Source organism: Condylura cristata, unplaced genomic scaffold (genome assembly GCF_000260355.1).
Source record: "Condylura cristata isolate star-nosed mole 26May11 unplaced genomic scaffold, ConCri1.0 scaffold00009, whole genome shotgun sequence".
Taxonomy (NCBI): Eukaryota; Metazoa; Chordata; class Mammalia; order Eulipotyphla; family Talpidae; genus Condylura; species Condylura cristata.
The window spans coordinates 7,162,929-7,187,758 of NW_004567110.1; the positions used below are offsets into that span (position 1 = coordinate 7,162,929).

A 24,830-nucleotide genomic window follows, 5' to 3' on the forward strand; every position below is an offset into this window, starting at 1 on the left:
CTCGGTTGCAGCACAGGGTTACGTGCCTGCTCCATCACAGCCCCCGCTCTGATGCACATTCCTGAGAGAGGCATCAGATTGGTCCAGCTTGCTTTCTGCCATTACATCATGGGTTGCTGGGAAGCCCCGGGCTAAAGCTAACTTCCAGGCCCCATTTAGCTTACGCACCTTGCTCCAGAACAGCTGTTTCTTTTCTTTTCTTTTCAAGATTTATTTATTTATGCATACAGAACTGGAGTACAAGTCAGAGGTGCAAGGGTGGGGAGAGACTTTACCAGAGACAGAGTGGGGAGCAGAACAGGCAGATCGATGAAGTACACTGCTGAGGGGAGCAGCGGGTGGGTCAGGAGAGGTCTGCTGCTGTGCCATGTGGGTCAGCTCCAGGGCTGGGGATCGAACTCACACTGAAGCAGCGGCTGTGGCCAGCTTGCAGTGCTGCATCCTAACCCACTGCTCCACCAGCAAGGGCCCCAGAACGGCTGTTTCTTACCTGGTGTTTGAGTTGGGATGTTTGAAGGTAGAAGAAGTTATCAGCACACAAAATGAGACATTAGGCCAAGTAACTGGGAAGTGCCCATAGTAGTAAGCAAGTATGTGGGGAGTGTGTTCTGTGTTAATGCGACGACACAAGAGCAGAGCTGTCTCAGTACAAGAGCTGTAAGTAAGGATGACCTTGCTCTTTGGGAGCTGTTTCTTCTGTTGATGAAAGGCAGCTCTTCGGTTGGAATGTAGCAATCTGGTGCAGTGAGTCAAGACTTCCACTGGTTTGCATTTTTCACTCTTGTGTCATTCAAGAAAATCCTGACTGAAGGGTCATGGAACAGGCCTCTGTGTTTATCCTTCTCCAGAAGTAAAAAATCTGAAGCATGTAATAAACCAGCTAAAGATAAACTTAATTTGTGACCTGTTCTCTGGACTTGTATGTGTGTCTGTGTGTGTGTGTGGGGGGGGTTATAAATATTTTGAACATTTTGTCATATCCCATATCACAGCAGAGGCCCTGGAAAAGTGAGGGGTTCTTACAGCTTAAATACTAGGTAAAAGCATTTGAGGAAGTGACAATCCAAACTAACATTCAAAGACTACTTTATTCATACTTAAAAATGATTTTTCATCCCAGTGTTTGCTGAAAAGAATAGTAAGCTCACCCCCTGTCCAACCTTGGGGGACCCCACGTCGGCCTGTTTACGCAGCATGGGGAACATGAAGACAGCCTGTGAAGTATACGTTCTCCCATGTTGGTTATTAGCATGGCCCTTTCTTGCCCACCTTTAAATAAATCTCTAAAAAGAAAAAGAGCTACTTTTAGAGCATACAGTTCAAGTTTCTGTAGCAATTGTTCAGGGTCATTGTTTTTCCTTTTATACCTGTTGACTGTATTTGTTTATTCATTCTGTGAGAGTTTTAGAACCAGGATAGCATTGGGGGTCAACTGTCAGTAGTCACAGAACTAAGAAAGCAAAAGAGGGGCCCTCCCTGCTGGCGCAGAGAGTTAAAGCGCAGACTGTGACGCTCTCGGAAGCCAGCCAGTTCCACCCCGCCCCAGAGGGGCCCACATGGTGCAGCAGACCTCTTCTGACCCGCCCGCTGCTCCCCTCAGTAGTGGATTTCGGTGGATCGGCCTGTTCTACTCCCTGCTTTGCATCTTCTCATCCCCCACGCCTCTGGCCTGTACCCCAGTTCTTGTATGCATAAATAAATAAATCTTTTAAAAAAGGCTACAAGAGGGACAGATCTTGGTCCAGCTGCCTGCTCCCTCCAGGGTTCCCCTGCCTCCCCCACAGGTACATTTGCATGAGCTGTGGAGATTTGATGCTGTGTCAGGATCCTGCTACACTGGCTGATAATTGTCGCAGGATACTTCCACCTGAGGACTTCTCAGCCTCCAATTTCTCCAGAATGAAGTGGATATTAGACATCCCACATCGAAGTGTTTGAAGAAGTGGGCAGGTCAGCGCAGAGAGAGCCAGCAGGCCCACTTGACCCCTAGGGTGTCACATCAGTGGGAGTTCAGAGCTGTCGATCACTGCCCACCCAGGGCCAGTTCAGAATTCCGGTTGCATCTTAGTGGAAGGGAAGATCTGGGTTTAGTCCTGGTATTAAACAATCCTTTGTGAAGTTAGGCAGGTCACTTAAGCTCTCAAGAGTTCAGCTATTGCCTTTGTTTTAAAAATAAAATGTGGGCCCTCCCTGGTGGCACAGCGGGTTAGAGCACAGCATTGAGAAGCAAGCTGTAGCAGCTTCAGCAGGGGTTCGATCCCCAGCAGGGAGCTGACCCGCCCGCTGCTCCCCTCAACAGTGTACTTCATCAGTCAGCCTGTTCTGCTCCCCACTCTGCCTGTGGTGGATCCTCTCACCACCCCTGCACCTCTGGTCTGTACCCCAGTTCTGTATGAATGAATAAATCTTTTTTAAAAATAAAAATAATATGTGGCAATTTAATTTCCCCAGCTCTGTGGTTCATGGAAATGGGATAAACTCTCATTCACTGTTAGAAATTGAGAAAATGGCTGAAATATTGTTAACATAGAGGCTAATTGAATGCCCATGGAGGCGAGAAAAGTAAAGATAACTCTTATTTACAGAAAGCTCACGAGCAGCCCCTTGAGAACAATCAGCGTGGCAGTGACTCGGCAGGGAGAGAGTGGGGAGTGCAGGATACCCTGTGGCGGGGCTCACCCAGTCTTCACCGACCACCGCCAGTCGTCATTAGGCTTGCCTTGCCTTTACTGCCCCAGCGGCAGCCGGACAGACGAGGATAGCCACTGAACAGAGAGGAGAGACCAGATTCTAGGGGGGAGCCCTCCTGGGCAGTACACAACTGAACAATGTTGGCTGGCCGTCTTCCCCCCAAAAAAAGGAATTATAGTATGTCCTCTATCCATTATCCCCAAATGCTTTGAAGAATCACTTAGGATCTGATATTGTTCAGAATCTGCAGTACACGATCCCTCTTAGATACATGCAATCACTTTGAAAGCATCAGTATCTCTTAATCCTCACACAAGAAATAGTCAACTAAATACAATCTGCTTATTTTCAAGTTCCTGGCTCACTGAACGCAGATCTAATACAGCCTTCTGTAATTTCTTACTCAGGTGAAGACTTTGTAGAAAGGCAAACACCTCCCGCCTCCCCCTCCCCCTTCCTATCCATCTTCAGACAGGGAAAGGTGTGACAGTGAGGCAGTGGCGTAGCTCACTCGCATGACAAGATAATGACGGTTCATGAGGTTGGGTTTTAAGAACAGCTTTTCTAATTTATGCTAATTCTGCGTGAAGTCTTTGTGTAGTCATAGCCAACCCATAGAAGGCACTGCTGCGTCGGAGCTGCTTTCTTCTGCCTATCCAGCCCTTGGATCTGAGCTGGAGAGAAAAGGCCACAGCAGAAGAGGCCCGCGGCCAGGACCATCTCCTGTCGCCTCACAAAAGAGGCCTGGCAAGGGTGTAAGATGAGTTTTAAGCATTTGACATCCATTTTGAGGGTTCCTTTCATAGCAACAGCTCATGAGAATTTACTTCAGTTTTTAGCTAGAATGAAAGGAGACAAATTTAAAAGGAGTGGAAAATAAGAAAACGTTTGATGCTTGTTGGGAACAAATAGAGGCTTTGGGGAAAATCCCAAGGGAGATTTCTCTGCTGTTTAGTAATCCCCTGGCAGGGAGGGAGAAAAAAAATCCAGCCCAATTTAGTGAGTCATTACTTTATTTCTCTAAATTACAGGCAGGTTGTTATTTCTCCATCAACAAGTCATGGATTTTTTGTGGACCGTATTCTGTGGGGAGAATTTCTTCCTTCTCCTTACTTCCAGTGTTCAAAACAAAGGGGTGGGGGGAAGTAATTTTTTTTTAATTGATGAAACAAATAGGGAATAATTTCCTTTCCTACTCAATCCAAAATTGGAGACAAATAATCATGAGAATAGAGACAAAGGTATCTCTTGAGGGTTTTTTTTCCCCTTTTCAAGTGAACAAATAAATTACTGCATTAGTCAACAATCTTATCTTGTGTATCTACCCTGAGAACCCAGAATCTTTGCATTTGGGATGTTAGAGCTGTGAAGGAGATACCTATGGTTGCACGGAGAAATAACCAACTGCTGTTGGTTGAATGCCTCTCTGTACCAAACGTGCTGCATCTCTCATCTCCCATTAACTCTGTGAACTAGTGGGGTGAAGGTCCCGAATCCAAGAGGGACGAGACAACTTGGTCCAACTCACAGTGCCAGCCAGAGGCAGAGTTCAAGCTCAGCCCCGGGTCATCTAGACTCTGATGTCTGCCTTGTGCCAACGCTCACATGGAGCAATAAGTAGAGAGCTCTCTGTGCTACTGCGTATCCAGGGGACCTGAGGGTAAGGATATGCATGAATGTCAGGGATATCTGGGGAGGCTTCTCAGGTTACGGGGCCCTCTAGCTTATCCAGAGTGGGGCAAGAGTGAGAGTAGCTCTGTTAACTCAACTCATCATGCCAGGGAATGGGTGTAGACAGGCACGGTCTTTGCCAAACTACTGTGTCATGCGCTTCATGGTAAAAGCAGGCTGAGCGGATGGGATTGACAGTGACCTGCTCCCAACTCCAGCTTTGCCCCAGCGACTTCCATGAGGGAGCCATTGCCCAAAACACAGGTAGAACCTATGGGGGAGCCTTGCGGCCACTGGGGGACCCCAAAGTGGCACCTCTTCCTAGACCCCTTGGTTGTTATTACAGGACAAAGGTGAGATCAGCTCAACCCAGACATTGTATAGGGAATATTAGCCTTGTGAATTTTACTTTAAATCTCCCAAGTTTTAAGTATTTGGAAGCTAAATCAGAAATTTACAAAACATATGCATGCCATATTAAAAAAAATTCATGCAAGTTGAATTTGGACTATGAGCCACTCATTTGCATTCTCTGATATAAATGATAACAGATTTTCTGGAATATGATTCGAGTCTGTCTTACCTAAATTGTATAATTTGGAGAACTAGTTTGAGTTGTTGGTAGGCACGTCTAAAACAGGCTCAAGGTAGGAAGTGTGCTCTGGTGGCCAAGTAATTTTGGGAAATACGATGTTAAGGTTAATTTTTTAAAAAATTCTACACAGGAACCTCATGGATTTTTAATCTTTGAATCTTTGAAGGGAGCATTTCCCAAGCCTAAATTAGACACCTCCCCACCTCCCCTATTGTTAATCAGACTTGCTGGGCATGGAATTGGGGAGATACTGATCTTAGTGACTAGTTCTCAAATTTAAGCATATTCCAAGTACGTGAAAGCCCAGAAATCCTATACTTTGTGACACTTGTACCTGTCAGGTGAAAGCTGGTGGAATGAAATATTCATGCAGAGCGGCCTCCTCGGGCTTCGTGTCCAGCATCGTGCTTGTCGAACAGTAGCGGAACTCTCGTTTATCAGGGTGTGACCTCCTGGGTCCAAACCATTCGCCTTGTCCCAGTGGGCCTCGTCGTTGGATGGTGAGCTGAGGTTGTCCACTTTGGCCAGCGTAGTCACGTAGAGGAGCTTTGGGGCCTGTAGACAGTGAGGTCGCTTGACGTTGTATTGCGTGGCACTGTAGCAGTTAGTGAGTATTTGAAGGGGAGCAGCCTCCCGTGAAGGGTGTATGCTAGAGGAGCAGCACTGGCTCTCAGGCGAATAGGCCCCACTGCTCGGGGTGCTTTACTGAAGAGTCAGGATGGACTTTGGGAAATTATTAGCGTGGTGTCCTTGAAGTTGGCAGTTTGGAGCTGGGATGTTTTCTTAGCGCCCCTCATACTCCGGCTCCAATTTTTAAAGTGTTTTCATTTGAAATGGAAACCACTTCGGAAACTATTAATATACTATCTCTTTAATTTTCTTCCCAGTGTGGTTGACTAAAACATCATTCAAAGGAAATTTGTGTTCCCCCTTTTATAGCATAACTCAGTTTGTTTATATTTATCAAAGAGTTTGACTCTTCTTTATCATTTCTCTGCCTTAAGCTATTTTCTTAAATATTTTCTGAAAGTTAGCACATCTTATTAGATTCTAGGTAAGTTTATTACTGTCTTAGCAAATTTATTCCCAATGTCACATTAAAGGGAAGCTTTTATATTTTAAAGTCTTTTGTACCCAAATATCTAATAAACATGATTGAGCTAATTCATCACCATTGCTCAGGTAAGGGACCAGTTCTTCCTCCACTGTCAGTATTATTTCTACAGCGTATTTGTCAGCTGAATGAATTCCCAGAAGTGGCGATTAGAGTTTTTCTCCAGCTACTTTGGATGTACCCTTGTTTTCAAGTAAGCTTGTGCGCCCACAGTCTGGACATGAGAGCTGTCTTTGACATTGCCAAAGGACTCTCTCTGCTAAAATAATAAAACCTGATGCCTGTTCTGAAATGATCATGTGTATCTTTGAGAAAACAATATTTTATTTCAAAGGCTTGGTTTATGGAGTACTTCAACTTGTGTAAACAGGGAGATTAACCATTGTGGAAACAACACCCAGTGGAACGTAATACTTATGTGTGCTTCAGAGCAAACTGGTACCTCGTGCCTGTTTTCCTGCAGTACATTTAATCATTATGTCCTGGGGTCTGAGAGCAGCCCCCTGCTGAGAAGGCTGTCTGGATTGGCTGTCCTGGGGGAGTGTATTTGAAAGGCTGTGTATTAAAGACCAGCTATTGTGTATTTGTGTGTGGGGAGGTGGGGTTTCTGCATTAGCCACAGAACTCTTTTAAGATGCCTTTGGGTTAACCACTATCCTAAATTGCACTCAACTGTAATTTGCAAGAGGGTTATTTAGAGCTTAGTAACGTTTCTGGTCCATGAGTCAAAAACTTAAGACTTTTTCAGTGTTGTGACTTAGGGGCATGTGAATTATTAGTATACTAAGAGATATCATTAGTGCCTACTGGTACTTCATAATCATGTTTAAAAACATATACAACTTAAAATTACCCTTATTAAAAGAAACATCATTATTTGACAACCATGCTGAAAGTAGCTCTTAAGCATATGCCTGTATTTATGAAAGTGAGAAAACTGGCCATTACCTTTTAGCAACAGGGATGTATGGGGAGCAGGTAACTGCCTGAGCAATGAAAGGCTGTACAGCCGCGGGCCTGGCTATGCCCACACAGGCAAATAGAGAGTATTTGCAGTGTTATGTATGTCAAGGAGGAAAATGCTGTAAAATACTGATGCATAATATTGATGTATAAATACAGATACTGTGTATGCAAGCAGAGCTAGAAGTCAAGAAAAAGAAAATAATGTCTTTGATTCGTGGAATTATGGCTAAAAGTTTAAACTTTTTGCTTTTGCTTTTTTAGTTTTGTTTGGTGTTATGTTCAAAAAAACAAAGGTTTCCTTTTTTCAGTAAAGCAAAAGTGTGTGACCTGAGTAGCTCTTGGTAGGAAACACCAAAGGGGTGATATCTATTTTTCATTTGTTTTTCGTAGCTTTTTGTAGCTGCACAGCTAAGAGGCCTGTCAAGAGCGCAGAGCTCCCAAACTTGCATACTTTAAATAGGTTCTGCCGTCCACCACATAAAGACGAAGCACGCTCTCAGTGTGAAAGACTTTTGCAGAACTAGTGTTCTTACCGAGAAAAGAAAGGATAATGGTTTCCTAATAAAACACCTAAAGTTGGCCTCCCCCTCGTGGGTAAATGCCAGGCAAAGGGGATTGGCCCAGATTCGGGCCACTGAGACTCAAGACATTGCCACAAACCTAAAACACCGCTGGTGGGGAACCACAGGAAAGAGGCAGAAGGGGCCAGGCAAGTTTCGGGTGAAAGGAGTGACATCAGAGCAGAAACCAAGGTGGCAGCTGCCACTGTCGGCCTCCCCACGGGCCTCCCGCCCTCGTCTCTTCTCTCCACGTCTCGACTCCCTGCGACTCCTTCTGTGGGACGGCATCCCTGGTGCGAGTCCCAAGCCGAGAAGCAAGCGGGACTTCACGTCTCCCTGCTGCGCACGTGCCCCCTCGCCTTCTCCAGTCTTCTCTCCCGCTCCGCCCCTCCCTTCCTTCAGTGTTTGACAGAGTTCTCACAACCAGGCCCACCAGCTCAGGGGCTGCTAATCTCTTTGCCGGCAAAACAGTTCACATCTGAAAACATGTGGCTCCGGAAACTTCTTTCTGCCTCAGTTTTAATTCTTTTAGGGAACTCTCATTCCGTTCCAACACGGAAATGGTGTTTTCATGACTGTTTTTTGGTCTTTAAGTACCTTGTTGCACCTGTAATTATTATTTTCCCAAGAGTGGAGCTGAAAGCGCTTCGAGATGAGCGAGCCAGGGCTGTGGGTGGTGAGCTGCTCCGAGCGCGAGAGCTACAACAGAAATTAGAGGTTCACAAGGTAATTGCCGTGATTACAGTTTTCTCTTCGGCCCCAGACAGGAGCTCTTGAAACACAATATTCTACTAATTTTTTAAATGTACAGTTTGCAAAGCAACAAGGAAACGACTGAGCGTATGTGCTGTTTCTTCCTTGGTTCCTAGAAGAGTGAGCGGCGTCTCGTTGGGTCTTGGGAAAGCCGAACATCGTTACTATAAGACACTCTTCACAGGCTTAAGAAAACCAGTGCTCAGTCAACCTTAGGGCATTGTACAAGAAAATTATTTTAAAAGAAAAAACTTCCTCATTGAAATAGGCCCACATAGCAACAATTCTTAAACTTCTTTATGTATGTCTGTAAACTTTACATTTCTAGATACTTCCACTTTGTAGATAAAATATGTGATTTTATATTCTGAATACTGGGATTTCTTTTTCTCTCTTCCCCAGCTCCCAATAATGGTGTTTCTTAATATTCGCCCATACTGGGCCCTCCCTGGTGGTGCAGCCGGTTAAAGCGCAGCACTGCGGCCCACAACCACTGCAGCACGAGTTCGATCCCCGGCCAGGGAGGTGACCCACACGACACGGCAGACCTCTCCTGTCTCACCCGCTGCTCCCCTCAGCAGTGTATTTCAGCATATCTGCCTGTTCCGCTCCCTACTGTGTCTCAGGTGAACCCTCTCACCCCTCACACCTCTGGCCTATACCCCAGTTCTTGTATGTATAAATAAATAAATCTTTTAAAAATAATATTTGCACGCATCACAGGCTACACCCTTACGCTGCCCACATAAGCTTTAGTAACCATGTGAAAAGCCCTGTGTGTTTGTTTTGCTACCTGTGTTATTGGTTTGAGGTTATTTCTAGCCTTTCATATTATAAAACCTGGTAACATGCTGTATAGGATCCTTTTTTTTTTGCCTATTATTGACTCAGTGCTGAGACTTTTAATGGTAATCCCTGAGACGGAATTGCTTGTGTCAAATGTCAGAGCAGTTTTGTAGCACGGAATGCAAATTGCACTTTACACTGAGTGCATTTCCCTGAGCTACATTAGCACAGAACTGTAAACATAAGCAACCACACTGATCACTTTAAATTCCAAGTGAAACAATACTGAGGTATCTTTTTCTCCTTATAAAGTTGTAAAAAATAGACAACGTGATAAAAACAACAAATAAAAAGCAGAAAGAACCTATATACCATGTAGTATCGCAAAAGATGAATAGCTTCCACTTGCTGGGGTTAGGACTGGAAAGGGAAAAAAATCACAGCCCGAGGGAATAAAGATCTTCTCGCTTAGCTGGTCTGGGTGGCTTTTACAGCAGGATGATAAAAACCCAATCTTAAGGTGGACAATGAGCTTACATAATGGTGGGGAAAAGGCAGAGGTACAGTGTCACTGAGGAAGCAGAGTTCACATTCACCGGCATAGCACCCCTGGGGTCTTATGTGCAGGGAGAGGATTTGGTATTAATGTGGACGCTAGGTGGAGAGAGGGAAGACTTAGAGGCAGAGTGGGCACGCCAGCTGCCAAGAGGGTTTGCCAGAGCAGTGGGTGACAGTGGAAGGACTTGCCCGACGTCAGGTGTCATGTAAGGTTTTGACAAGAAAGTGGCTCGATCAGCGGGTGGGAGGGAGCAGAGTTGGGGGCTGTGAACGGGCTTGGCTGGGCTTGCTCAAGCCTCAGGAGGGCCCTGGCACCGGATTTCAGAAGTGTCGTGGCATCAGGGTCGGTAGTGTTTAGTGGCCTGCTGGGTGCACAGTTAGCAATGGAATGTGGCCTTGAGTTCCAGCTGGGCATCTTGGTGCCATCCAGCAGTGGCTCTCGGTGGGTGTGGAGGACACGGGTATTTTTGGAAGAAGCTTTAATTTGGGGGTGTGGTCCCAGAGAGGAAGTGGATTGAGCCACATCAGAAGAACTTCTGCTTGAGAAATACCCAGCTTACTTGTTTTTCCCTTTTCATTTTACCCTTGCACATTTCATTCCCAAACATTGGGCAGAGCATTCTTCTGAAAGTCAGGACTGGTCCCCGCTTCTTCTCAGCCCCCAGTGGCTCCATCTTGAACCATCGCCATCAAAATAAAGCCCGACTCCTTGTCATGGCCCCTCCTCTTTGCGGTGGGGCCGTCCATCTCTGCTCCCTCGATGACCACCTGCTCTCCTAACTGTCTTGGTTTGGGATCCGACTCTGTCTCTCACTTGCTGTGGGATCCAGGGGTCATTCCGTGTTTCTATCTCCAAAGTGTGGATAATAGCAAGCTTTTAAGTTACTGAGGTTACTGAGGATTAAGTAAGATCATATATATATATATATATATATATATATATAAATGCACTCATGATATTTTTATCATTTCTATGGGGAAGGGAGGTGAGAATGAGCTAATACGTGAATCCGAAGACAGGAAGGAAGAAAAGAAGAGAGCACCTGTCTGTGCCAGGTGTTGTGTGAGGGAGGCAAGAGCATCGGAGAGGGCGAGTGACGTGGCGTCACACAGCGCCAAGCAGTAAGTCTGCTGACGGCCCCGGTATCAGGCACCTCAACATGATCCCTGGCTCCACCACCTCACTGCTTCCTCCAAGTCTTGGGGTAAATGCACAACAACAGCTGGGCCTGGCAGCAAGTGGTAGTTAAAAACTAGTATATTGGTGACCACACAGGGCTGTGGACACCCCTCGAGGGAGCCAGTGTCCCAGGGTATGGGGCCAGCAAGGCCTCTGACCATCTAGTTCAGCGAATGATCTTTTCGGATTTGGCTTAGGCAAAGATTTGGCTTAGCCTCAGAAATGCCTTGGAGGTCTCATCACGCAGCATATGGAACAGCTGTGCCCCTGTGTAGTGACAGGGCTGGCTGTGAGGGTCTTGGGGTGGGGTAGGGGGGTGTCTGTTCTGTTGTTTACTGTTCATATCGCTGGATTCTGACATGGATGTAAGAGCAGGAATGGTATACGAGAAGAGCATTGAATAGGAAAGCGAGGTGCCCTTCCCCTCGCTCAGAGGACTGTTGTTCCCTCTCTGGCCTGCTGTTCCCATCAGTAGAAGGGGGGACAGAGAGGGAGGGGGGCAGCAGTCCCCCCATGCAGCATTCTCTACCTTCATCACTTATTGGACTTCTGGAAGGCTCCCCTAGCAGCCTCAGAGGCTGAGGGGGTATGTCTTGCCCGGGCCCTAGGGGAAAGATCATTGCTACCTCATGGATATGATTGAGCTTTGAAAGGCATCATCTCCCTGGGGAAATACGGGAAATGTGTATTCTACATGCACCGCCCAGGTGAAAGACACAGGCTGCTGTATTTACCTTAATTGAGGTGGGACTTCTTTCACTGGACTGAAATAAACACGTAGGGTTTTAAAGAGAATAACACAAGAGAAAGGCAGAGCCGTCTCCTATGCACCTTTAATTCTAGATGCTTGTGATGCTGACAGCTGCCTGTGACTGAGGGCTGGAGCTTGTGCTCAGGCCTGGCCAACACAGTCCCTGCCCTTCCGGCATACACACCTAACAGCAGCATGGGGCACCCTGGGACGTGGGCCTGGGCGAGTTCTGGTCAGAGGCACTACGTTTTCTTTGGTGGTTTTGTTTTGTTTTGTTTTGTTTGTTTTGTTTCGTTTTGGCATGGACTAGATCTCGGAGTTTTTGGGGAAGTATTTATTGCTAAGACTGGTAATTGAATGTCTGCTACAGAGCTAAACTGTGAAGCCAACTTGTCAGGTGGAGCCCAAGTCCTTCCTTGACAGTGTAGCTTCGTTGGTGTAGGTTGTCTGTGGGTCAGATTCCAACCCCTGCAACCGGTAAGCTCTAGGCACAGTGAGAGGACTTTAGAAGTTTCAGACTCAGGAAAATCTAAATCTCCAAGACACTTTCCGCTGTCTGAAGTAGAACACAAAAACAGCGTAAATCTCTCTTTATGGGTGACCTACCCACTTTCCATTTTTTGGCTACATTATGTAAATAATTTTTTTTTGTAGGTTCATCATTTCCTCTTGAGTAGCAGCCTCATTTAACTCTTACGAATCCTGAAACTAGCCAATGATACCATCTGCGCCCCTCGTTTCCTGTCAGCGCCTGCCACGCCCCCTCCTCTGCGTGCAGGGATGCTGTGCTGTGCACGCTGCCTGCCCTCACGGATGGGAGCCGTGCAGCTGTGACACAGGGCGATTCTCAGCAGCTGCGCTCCCAGCGTTTAAGAGGCGCACTGGGGAAAACAGAACGGCAGGCCTGGTCCGGTTCCAGATGGGAAAGAGTCGGAGAGAAGGGTTTCAGCAGAAAGGTCAGCAATTGCTAAAGCCCCGTGGTGGGGACAGACTTGGGCCCAGAGGTGGCCCCGCAGCTTAGACAGGGGTGCTGAGGGTGTGGGACCTGGAGGAGCAGAACGACGCAGAACCAAACACGCACAGCCTCGCAGGCAGGATAAGGACCTGGATTTTATTCTCAGAACAGTGTATTCATTCATCCTCCCTCGTGCATGTGCTCACGAGTGTGTGTGTGTGTGTGTGTGTGTGTGTGTGTGTGTGCGCGCGCGCACGTGCATTTTGCATTCAATCTAGCAAACTTAGGAAGCATCTTCTAGGTGAAGCAACAACTGTAAGTGCAACCCTGGTATTATCCTCACAGAATGTTCGTTGACTGATAGGGGAAGAGGCTCAAGTATTGAACACCTCAAAGACAGGGCAAAGAGTGGGATGATAAAGGTATTTTGTGGATAACTGCTTTTCATTGGTCTGATCAAAAGCAGCACCAGGCTTCCCATGTTTTCTGGCAAAGGGTCGTTGTTTCTGGGGCAGGGAGAAGGGCCCCCAGGTTATGCATGAAATGCTCATTAAAAGTCTCCGGGTCTTGGACACGCACTTCTACATGAATGCCCCTCCTTAGCAGGGTAGAGTGTGAAGTCGCTGCCCTGCGGCATTTATAGGCACGGTGTCGGTCTGTTACTGGAGATGAGCAGGTGTCGGTCTGTTACTGGAGATGAGCAGGTGTCGGTCTGAGATCAGCACGTCCGCTTGCATTACTTTGTTAACTCACCCTCCTCTTTGTTTCCCTCTTCCCCACCCCACAATCTTTTGATGACTACTCAGAAATGCAGACACATTTTTAAATATACTTTTAATGGGATGAGAGATATAATGACTTTGTATCTGCCGCTTTGCTCTTCGCCTTTATTTAATTTTACATGTATGACATTTCAAAGAATGTCACTGCAGACGTTGCGTGTCTGGCAGCGGAGGGAACAGCACTGGCAGCGCAGTGAGACACGCGGCTGCTGGCAGGACGTGTCCTCAGGCCCCTCAGACACGGCACCTCCCATGCGTTTTACTTCGCTTCTTCCTGACCGTAGCCAAATCCCGCAGTGTCATAAAAGAAGCGTCACCCAGACTCAGCTGTGACTACGGCCTGCCGTCAGATGTGGATGTTATCAGCAGCCTTTAAAGTGCCCATGTGAACTTTGCACACTATTAGCCGACAGATAAGCCGGTGGGAATTCGACATAAATTCTGAGGCCTGTCCCAGAAAAAAAGCAGGGGCGGGCTGGATGCTGATTGCTGGTCTCGTAAAACGTTATGGCTGAAATATTGCACCTCTTTTTGCTTATTCGGAGTCATTAACTGTAAACGGCCCAGTCATTAAAGCCATTAAATTAAAGTCATTAAATTCTCTTTGAGGAGACCCATCCTTATGCGTTGTCCCTCCCCTCAGCTGAAATGATAGGCCGTCGTCTTCCAGAAGCAGCTCTTCTTTTCATTCTCAAAAATAAGTAAGAAACGAGAAGATCCAGGCACCCGGTGGCGTGGCTGTGCCCCCTCGGATGAACGTGTTCCTGCTTGAAGAGGCAGGAGCTGTTATTCTTGTGCCTAACGTGTGGTATTGGGCAAGCGCCTTCACTTCTCCTAAAGTCCAAAATTTGTCATCAGAAAAGGATGGGGAGCGATACAGACGAAAGCAATGCAATTTATATTGTTATGTAGGCGTTGTACCGAGAGATGTGGTGTATGTCCAGAATGCATATAGAAATGGATATGTACACGTTATAAAGCAGCCTTTTTCTTTTCATCTCCATACCCCAAAGGCAGTTCGTCAAGCGATAAACCCTCTGGATTCCATCTCTTACACTTATTTGCACTTACTCTCATTATTCAAGAACTAAATGTACTGTCATTTCTTATCTTGAGTGTCTCTGAAATCTGGGGCACACTACCCAGCACACCCCGATGGCACAGCAGTGGAGAGCGGGGGGTGGCTCTGTCGTTAGCACCTGCATGAAACCCCTGCTCGCCAGCCGCAGCACGTTAAGCTTTCTATGCCCGTGTCTCCTCATCTACAAAAGGCACCTAATAGTGCCTATTTCCTAGGCCTTTTGTTTAAGTGAGAGGATGTGCACCCTCTCAGCTCCCAACTAAGTAGTTATTAAACTGTTAGTCATCTTCCCTTCTCTGTAACAGCCTATGAACCTCAGAGCTTTGAAATAACTCAAAATGTATCTTTTCCCGGAGTAATGAAACTCTGTTTCCATACCTGCATTTCACTGTCTCCCTGGTGAGATATCAGATGATTTGAGGCACTACACATATGAGCATTTTCTATGATTAGAGATACACAGTAATTTTGGGGGTGTCTTTTGCTAATGGTCAGTGTTCCTGGTTTTCCACTGACTAGCTCTTTATAATATATTTAGGGTAAAAAAAAAAGCAGATGAATTGAATTGAAAGAAGTGTTAATGAAGCAGTGGAGGTGGACGACACAATCGTGAAAGGACAGCCTGTGGATGGGGCTGGGCTTGCCGGGAGAAATCCCACCCTGGCTCTTACCCAGGTGCCGTCAGCCTGGCGGTGTGGTACACATGCATGTGGACTGTGACTTTGGTGCCTTCTGGCCCTAGACTGGGCATTTTAACCACCCTTCCCCTCCCAAACAAAAACAGCTGCTTCACAGGGTGTTTTAAAGCTGCATCAAAAAGAGATAAGATATTCATCTACTAGGCATATCTTCCATACCAAGCTTGTGCCTGGGGTAGTCAGTGCTCAGTGCTCCGTGAACTTTAGTTCTTCGTCACTTAGGACCTGTGACTGCTCGTGGTAGAATCCCAACTTGGACTAGCTCAGCACCAAAGGATTCGTTGCCTTGTGTGCTCCGTCTCCAGGAAGGTGAGCTGCGATGGAGCTGGGGACCCTGCTGAATTATGCCCAGCTGGAAGCAAGGACTGGAGGCCACCAGCCCCTCTCCACTCCTGCCTCTGGCTTTGTTAACGTTCTTCTGGCCAGGGCTAGCCACAGAACTCTGGCTGTGCCAGGCTCGGTCGCCAGCTGAGAGAACCCTGAACCCAGCATAGCCAGCTCTGCCTGGGTGGCCGCTAGTGTCCAGAGAGTGGGAGCCAAGGGTATGGGCCGTGCCCAGTTGGACCACCTGCTTAGAAAGCGGCAAAGGCCCTTTGCAGGAGAAGCTGAGTGACGTGTTTGCTGCTGCCACGTTGACCCCTTTCAAGTGCCTGAGTGAGCTTCTGGGCAGAAAGGAAGGGTTTAACTTGAGGGGCTCGTGTTTTCTCATCTGGAGTTTTGAGGTTTAGATGATGTCTTGGATGTGAGTGTACATTTAATGGTTCTAGGTTTTATATATACAAGTTTAGTGTTATAGTTTTTGTTGCTCATACCTGCCAAATCTTGACACACCATCGGGGTTCATATTACCCTTGGGGAAGCAGAGGACTTGAAGTTGTTTTAAGAAATGAAGCTGGCCCTCCCCGGTGGTGCAGTGGGTTAAAGCACAGCACTGAGAAGCTAAAGCTACTTCCGCATGAGTTCGATCCCTGCCTGCCCTGGTGGTGACCACCTGGCGCAGCAGACCTCTCCTGACCCGCCCGCTGCTCCCCTCAGCAGTGTACTTCGTCAGTCGTCCTATCCTGCTCCCCACTCTGTCTCTGGTGAAATCTCTCACCGCCGCTGCACCCCAGCTCTGTAGGCATAAATAAATAAATCTAAAAAAAAAAAGAAAAAAGAAACGAAGCTGACATACACAGGTTTATCTCTGTTGAGCAGACCCGTTTCAACTGGCTTTTGACCCTTAGGCAGTTCACTGTTTTCACAAGACAATTGTGTATCCACAGTAGGATTACGAATCAGCAGTGGCCACCCCAGGGTCCCCCTACTTCAGCACCGGTGGGTTGATGTAAATGAGCTGATTCATTTGGGGGGGGGGAAGTATTTAAAAGCATCACCAGCATCAGGGTAGCTCTTTCATACTGTGCTTTTTAAACGACATTTTTAGGTTCTAACTTGCAGCCAGCATTATGTCAAGATGTTTTGTTGTTGACACTAAAAGGAACACCTGAATTTAAAGCACTGTGCAGAGCTCCTCTGGTCGCTCCCATTACGCCACGTAAAAGTTTTCTTGCGGGCTACACGACTGACCATCGGGTGGTAGCCGTAGTTAGTCCCTGAGCAGGTGTCCTGTATCCCTGCCCGGGGTGCAGAGTGAGAAAGAAGGAAAGGAGTCTTGCAGTCTCCCCGCCGAGCCCCTTCACTCAGCACCGCGCTTCTTCGCACGATCCCATGCTGTTCCCACAAGCCTCTGCGCACCGTGCCACCTCCAGTGGCTGATCCGTCAGTTTGCGGTTTCTTGGTACTGGGCTAAATGAATGTGGTAACAAGTGATTTGTTTCTTACTTTTTTAAGTCTACCGGTTTCTAACATCTTTTTCCCTGTTTGTTTGTTTTTTTCTTTTAGGCTCTAGACCAAGATAGAACAGCCTTACAAAAAGTGAAGAAGTCTGTAAAAGCAATATATAATTCTGGTCAAGGTAAGATACAGTTCTGTATGATGTCTGCAGGCTTTTCTCTACTTTATCTTCACCTGCTCTAGATGCTAAGTTGATAAAAGACTTGATGCCGATGGGGAACTAAGCATGTCCAAGAAATGCCATTTTTCTGTTACGGTTTCCGAAATAAGGAGAAAACGTTAGTTATATCTAGCAGGTTTTATTATACATTTACCATTTGACTATAGTTACGGGTGGTCACCAGGCACTTTAAAGGGTCTGTGTAGCTGGCCCATCTGTTAAGGCCAGGACCTCATTTAAATACACGAGGACCCCATCTTTCTGGAGTGTGCCTGCATACACTGAAAATCAGTGCTGGTCACAGCATGAGGGCGGTTAACCTTGGATCTGACACACCTGCCGGCTAGTATTTTCTCGTGGCTGAAGGGTGCCAGGTAACCTGCCCACCTAAATGTTTTACATTTGGTCCAGTGACTTTATCATCTTGGAGACAAAAGTATGTTATCACATGGAAAAGAAGAAACAAACTGAATTAAGATAAACAATGGGTAACCACAGAAATGGTGTTATAGTCCCAGCACCTTGGGGCAAGACTTTGTGGGAAATGATTTTCCAGGGCTCTGACTCACCTCTTTTGTTATCACTGTTGCAGTCAGCTTAGCCTGAGTCATGTCTCTACAAAACCAATTGTGTGTAACTTAACAGAAAGCCGTGGGGGGTGGGGGGGAGAGGCAACTGAACAGGATGGAAAGGGCACAGCTTGGAGATTGGAGCTCTGCCCCTTTATCTGACGGAACGGGTTATTGCTCTCTGGGAACCAACCTCCATTTTCTCTCATAAAATGGGGATCTCAGTATAATAGTAAGGGGTTTAATGAGCTAACATCTAAGGGCCTGCCACTTCATGGGAGACCAGCCATGCTATATAAATACATATAAATACATACTATAAATGTATTTTTCTTTTTTTTTTAAAGATTTATGTATTTATGCACGCAGAACTGGGGTACAGGCCAGAGGTGCTGGGGCAGTGAGAAGATTCACCAGAGACAGAGTGGGGATTAGAACAGGCCGACTGACAAAAGTACACTGCTGAGGGGACCAGCGGGCGGATCAGGAGAGGTCTGCCGCGCCATGTGGGTCACCTCATGCTATTAGCTTCTCACTGCTGTGTTTTAACCTGCTGCGCCACCAGGGAGGGCCCTATAAATGTATTTTTCATATAAATTTTATATCCTGTCTTGGAATTATAGAGTTGAAAAGAACATTGAATAAAACAAACCTCAACCCTCGGATCTTTATCAGACTCGAGAGGCATTAGTCTCATTGCTGAGCTGAAACCTAACAGTTTTTGTCCTCACTAGAGCCCTCAAGTGAACACATTGTGTACCCTGGTCCCTTGACACGCCTCTGATGTCCAGTAGACACTAACTTCTACTTAAGGCAGGTGGATGAGGGTGTCACTTACATAGCACTGACCATGTTCTAAGTCTTGGTCTGAATTGCATGCCCAGTTGAGACCTTGCCTTAGCTTCATTTTTTTTTTTTAAAGATTTATTTATTTGTGCATACAGAACTGGGGTACAGGCCAGAGGCTCAGGGATGGTGAGAGGCATCACCAGAGACAGAGAGTGGGGAGCAGAACAGGCAGATCGACAAAGTCCACTGCTGAGGGGAGCAGCGGGAGGGTCAGGAGGGGTCTGCCACGCCATGTGGTCACCTCCGGGGCAGGCGGGGATCGAACTCATGTGGAAGCGGCTTTAGATTCTCAGTACTGTGCTTTAACCCACTGCGCCACCAGGGAGGGCCATCCTTAGCTTCATTTTAACAGACTCCAACCTTGCAGTAGGTGCTTCGTAGGTGTCAGCTCTTTGCGAAGGAGAGAGAGGGAAATCGCTAGGAGAGACCCTCGGGGGCTTCTGAGAAACAGTTACTATTCTATGGCTTGGTTTTGAGGGTGATGCATAGTTAAGTCTACATTTTTGAAAATTCATCAGTCCCTACACTTAGGATTTATATACTTTTCCAAGTGTATTATTATATGTTGTATATGCCAATAAAAGTATATTTAAAACTGATACATGAGTAAAAATGCATCTGAAATTGCTTCAGCATAAAGTGGGAAGCAAAAGTCTGACTACGACTTGTGGGGACAAGAGGAGGCGTGGCGTTTGTCAGCCCCGTCCACCGCCTGCCCCCCGCAGGGCCTGGCTCACGGGGCAGGGGCCAGGCAGTGCCTCGCCACTGGGCACCTTCTCGGCAAGGGCTCGGCCTTCTGCAGATAACGCTGGGCAGCCTGGCTTATAAAGAGCTTCACGAGCTGTTACCTGCCGCAGGACTCGGCGTCAGGTCTCTGCCATGTTCCGGCGCTGTGCGCCGCCTGAGGGAGCTCTCTGACCAGAGCGCTCTGACCTGGGGAGTCTCCCCCCTGCAGCCGGCAGCTGCTGGCTCCCCACTCAGCAGGCTGCTGGGGCCCAGCTTCTCCAAGGGCCTTGCTCAAGCTCACTCGCCCTGTGTCAGGATGAGTCCCTCGCTCAGCACACACCGCTTTTACTCAGTGGGGTGCACTGTCTCACTCTGTAGGGCTCTCCTTGGTAACAGCCAACCTAGATGTGGCAGGAGGGAGAGGTGGCCCCTGCATTTGTAAAGTGGGGAGTTCAAATGGGGACTACAGAGCTGGGCTGCCGTTTCCTCCAGGGGATCGTACTATTCCCAGGTGTAGGGGCCATAGCTGAGCAGTGAACCCCTTTGCCTGAGTTAAGGGTTCTACATCTGTACTACTAACGGAATAGCTTCTAGGCACATAAACTTCGAATTTAAATTAATTAAAAGTTTAAAACTCAGGTCCTAGGTGACATCCACCGAGCAGCGCAGACAAGCACCCTCGCGGCGGAGTCCGCCGCTGCGGTCGGGAGCAAGGCCCCCGGGGCGAGGTCTCGCTTAATGCCAGTCGTTCAGAGATTTTACGTGAAACGGCCTAAAATGAAACAGGTCCTCGGATGGCGAGTGCTCGCTCCGGTAGCATATAAAGCTCGAACGCTGTCACTTTGCTCAGCGGGGGCTCAGACCCGGGAGAGGGGTACATGCGGGTGACCGCAGACATTTTGCTGAGAGGCTTCCAGGTCGGCCCGGAGCGGGAAGGACAAGATTCCTAGGACCGGCCTGTCAGGACCTCCTCCGCGTTGCAGCTGTAGCAGGAAGTGACTTCTCACGCACGTTAAGGGAAGTGACCACATCCGGGACCTGCTGTGCTGCAGGTTTTGGTCCTTGGCATGTGACCCAGTGAGTCTTCACCACGGCTGGTTGTTAGAATCACCCAAAGACTCTTAAAACGCAAAACAGGGGTGCCGCACCTTAGGAGGATCCAAAGCGGGGCCCAGGCATTGGGGTGACAGCAGGATTACTCCCCAGCGGATCGTGACGTGCTGCTAAAACAGAACTCCTGGCCGGGCCTAGCAAGGCCTTGCCAGGCGCCTGCTGAGTCACCTTTGTGGTGCACCTGTCGGCGTGCTGTATTAGCTCAGCAGAAGCTTACTGAGCACCTACCTCAGATTTGCACGATTCTGGGCATGAATGTGTGTTAGGCCAATCAAACACGGTATCCGTCTCCATGCGTCCTGCAGTCCAGTGGGAGAGATGCTAATCAGATGATCACACCTTATGGCAGGTGCTATAGAGGAAAACTCACAAAGAGAACAAGGTGCGCTGTCTGATGCAGATTAGGCCGGTGCTCGGGGTCTGCCCCGCAGAGTAGCTCGCAGTCGTCGGTGTTGGTGCTGCGCCTGGCACACTCATCCCCATTTTATAGATGATGAAACAGAAGTGTCAGACCCAGGCTACGTAGTGCAAGTTGCCCGCCTCGCCAGGGGCGGAGCGAGACTCGCGCACTCCAGCCTTCTGGGGCGCTTCTCTGTACTTCGCCTGCACACGGCGGGCTCACCAAGCGTGGCACCAATGCTCTGGGTCGCTGGAGGGGCCCTGGGATGCTCTACCTGAGCGGCTGTTAAATATTCATAATCGTGGGTTTTTTGTGGCTGGATCGATGCAGTGCAGCCGCCCACGGTAGCCCCCGGGTGACTAGGCGGTTCTTGCAAGGAGCCACATTAGGAGTATTTTTGCTCAGCGCTTGGAAATGGGACGAACTCAGGTCTCTCAGACTTTAGGGGTCTGGTGGCGGCTCTACAGGCCCTTTGCTTTGGGTCAGCTTGTGTGGGCAGCACTGACACTTAATTCTTGAAAAAGAGCCAGATGAGTAAACCAGTGGTGGTGCGTGTCTTTCCATGAGACACGCTCAGTGGAATCCGTACTCTTCCCAGCCAGGGGCTTCTGGCCTCATCCAAAGAAGCCACAAGAGGCTGAAGCTGGGTGTCCATTTCCCAATGTGCTTTCATAATTCCCTTGTTTACTCACGGTCTTTAGGTGACATGAAACCCATCCGATGATATTCTTTAAAAATGTAAGAAACATCTCTTAGGAACCTACCCATCCCTAAGGTGATTTTTTTAAGGTTTATTTTTATTTATTCATGTATACAAAACTGGGGTGTAGACCAGAGGTGCAGGGGGTGAGAGGTGAGAGTGGGGAGCAGAACAGGTGGATCTACTGAAACACACTGCTGAGGGGAGCAGCGGGTGGGTCAGAAGAGGTCTGCTGCGCCATGTGGGTCACTCTCTGGCCAGATATCGAACTCATGTTGCAGTAGCTGCCCATAGCTTCATAGTGCTGAGACTTAACCCTCTGTGCCACCCGGGAGACCCATACAAGATGGTTTAGAATAGTAAAGGGTCTTATTTTTACCCCTAAGCTTTTTCAGTATTCATTCATAAACAGCACAGTATTCAACATTTTAGTGAAGAAACAGATTCTCTCTCTGCAAGCCCTTTAGTTTGAAAATAATTTGGGGAATGTTTCTTTCTTTTACATGTCTGTGCTGTGGATGAGCACATTTTCAAAAACAAAGTACTAAATTCTGTGGACTGCTGGGATCAAGGGAAGGTTTCCCTATGCTGTATCTCATTTTTGAAGTCGCTGCTGCAGTCATCTGCGGGATATATTGCCTTCCTGGACGTGTGTCCCACTCCCTGGCTCTCAGCTCACTTCCTTCCCCCTAATACATGTTTAAAATAGCTAGTAGCTCTTAAACACTGTGGAAATTCTCACTCTTGTTGCAGTTCTTTGGCACTTTTACTTTCAAAAGATAGCGCCTGATTCTCTTCTTACGTGTGTGCCAGGCTTAGTAACCCTCTTCTCATGAATAGATTATAAAAGGACTGAAACCATGTGGCTCCCAAGGCCCGTTCATAAAGGGATAGATTCCACTTGGGTTTCCCCCCATTCTCATTGGAAGAAGCTGCCACCGTGCTTTGAGGACCCTCAGGCAGCCCTGTGAAGAGAGGTCCCCCATCAAAAGCCACCACTAAAGCCAGCCTTCCAGCCTATCACACCTCAGGGGGCTGCAGCCCTGGCTCACCTCTTGCCGTCAACCTTTGTGAAACCCTGGGTCACACATTTGAGGTACAGACCATAGGACTTTGGCTTTTACAAGCGTGAACGTGCTTACAGATAGTAGACCCCGTGTAAGCTAGGTGTGTCTTTTGAGGAAGAAGAGCTTATTCTGCTGTCAGAAAACAAAGTCATCACACTCTGCTAAAAACAGAAGAGTCACGTGATTCACAGCGGTATAGGTCTAGCAAGTTCGTTGCAGCAAATGAATTTGTTCATCTTTTTGAACAGATACTGTTGTTACCTAAAAATACACATATATACCTTTCCTTGAGAGGGAAGATACAAGCTAATTCTTCACATAGGTCTTTTTTTTTTTTTTGGTGATTTTATGCAAATATATTCTATATATATATTTATATTTGTATAAGTCAAAATGTATTTTATTATTTCTATAGGGTGGCTTCTTTAAATCTATACTAAGATATACTCAGAGTCAATTCTTGCTCTTTGGTAATATGTAGTGCCCCCTAGAAATCTGTGGCATTGAGAATTTGGAAGTTGGAACTTTTAAATCCATTAATTTTAGTGAATAGAAAGATAACACTGGTGTGTAAATTGATGATGAACTTAGGGTATGGAAGTCTTATTTCCAGAACCCAGCTAGATTGCTGTATGCAGAATCATGGCCTTCACTTTAAGAAAGCAAGCACCTGGATCGCTCTTGGCCTGCTGTTCTCCCTCCACTTTTTTTTTTTTCCAGTTAGTTATATAGTTAGTACTTCTTTGGTGTGAACATTTGTGTTTTTAATGCAAAATTTATGTATAATGTTCACCCCAAATTTTCATTTTGTTGATGTGTCTATTTAAAAAAATTCTGTCTATTTTAAAAATAGCCCATAGCATATGATGAAATCTAAGATTTTAAAGGTAAAATGGTAAATTCATCAGTGGATAGGAAGTAAGTGTTTTTGTATCTAAGCAACTTCATTTCAGCTACTTTTTTAGTTCATACTTTCTCAAATTTGGAAGTCTGGTGCAAAGTGAATTGTAACTAGAGTTGGTAATTAGGTTCAGTGGCTTCCATGATGAGTGTTGGTTATTTTTATTCTAGTGAGTGTTTTATTCTAGTGGGGAGGGGGGAAATTCTTAATAAGAGAAAGCACAGACTAGGATCTTAATAGAAAGAGGGAAGACTAAAATGTCAAGAGGTATCAAAAAACAACTGGTCTGTGTTTAGAAAATTTTCTTTTTGCTCTTTTCCAAGTTTGTTGATGGTAATTCTGATTTTAAAAAAATCTTTCTGAGTTAAACTTGTTGTAAAAACAATAATTCTGGGCCCTCCCTGGTGGCGCAGCAGGTTAAAGCACAGCACTGAGGGGCTAAAGCCACTTCCACATGAGTTTGATTCCCGCCTGCCGCCTGCCCTGGAGGTGACCACATGGCGTGGCAGACCTCTCCTGACCCGCCCGCTGCTCCCCTCAGCAGTGGACTTCGTCGATCTGCCTGTTCTGTTCCCCACTCTGTCTCTGGTGAAGCCTCTCACCATCCCTGAGCCTCTGGCCTGTACCCCAGTTCTGTATGCACAAATAAATAAATCTTTAAAAAAAAAAAACAATTCTACGGTTGCTAAAAGAAGATTTTTAAATAGACGGTTGGTGGTAGTGATTTGAAACAAAATCTAAGCAGTAATTTGGGCCTTCAAGGCATCTTGCATTCTTGTGAGTCCTTTGTTAGCTTTTAATAGGTGAAAACAAATTGAAATCATGAGTTCTTCAGAGGGGTCAAGGAGAGATGCTTTCTTCAAACGGGACTATAGGACAACTCCTCAGATTACATGGGCACAAAATTATAGCACTTTAGGGCCCTCCCTGGGGGAGCAGCGGGTTCAAGCACAGCACTGAGAATCTAAAGCCACTTCAGCATGAGCTCGATCTCGGCCCCAGAGGTGACCCATAGGGCGCGGCAGACCTCTCCTGACCCGCCTGTTCTGCTCCCTACTCTGTCTCTGGTGAACCGTCTCACTGCGCCTGCACCTCTGGTCTGTACCCCAGTTCTGTATGCACAAATAAATAAATCTTTAAAAAAAATACAGCACTTTGAAATAACAGCCTTAGAAAAATTGGAAGATTTTCCAAAATAATCCTTTAAGCCCAGACTCTTTAGGGAATTCTGACTTTCGTATTCAGGCCATTGACGCAAATATTTTGTGACCTGAAGTCACAGGCTTTCTGTTGTGTGTGTGTGTGCTAAAATCATCAGTGGACTGTGTGGGTGTGTGAGAGGAAGAGAGAAACCCACCGTGTGTTAAC

The 24,830-nt window shown here is 46.9% G+C and overlaps 1 protein-coding gene across 7 annotated transcripts in view; it reads left to right on the plus strand.

Annotated features, from left to right (window-relative positions):
* The window catches only part of ASAP1 (ArfGAP with SH3 domain, ankyrin repeat and PH domain 1), a 235,925-nt gene that overhangs the window by 111,556 nt on the left and 99,539 nt on the right, over positions 1–24,830 (plus strand). For all 7 annotated transcript variants that reach the window (XM_012722945.1, XM_004679591.2, XM_012722943.1 and 4 more), the window contains one exon: positions 17,026–17,098. In XM_012722945.1, the coding sequence (XP_012578399.1) occupies positions 17,026–17,098 (73 nt within the window). The remainder of the gene's footprint in view (positions 1–17,025; positions 17,099–24,830) is intronic.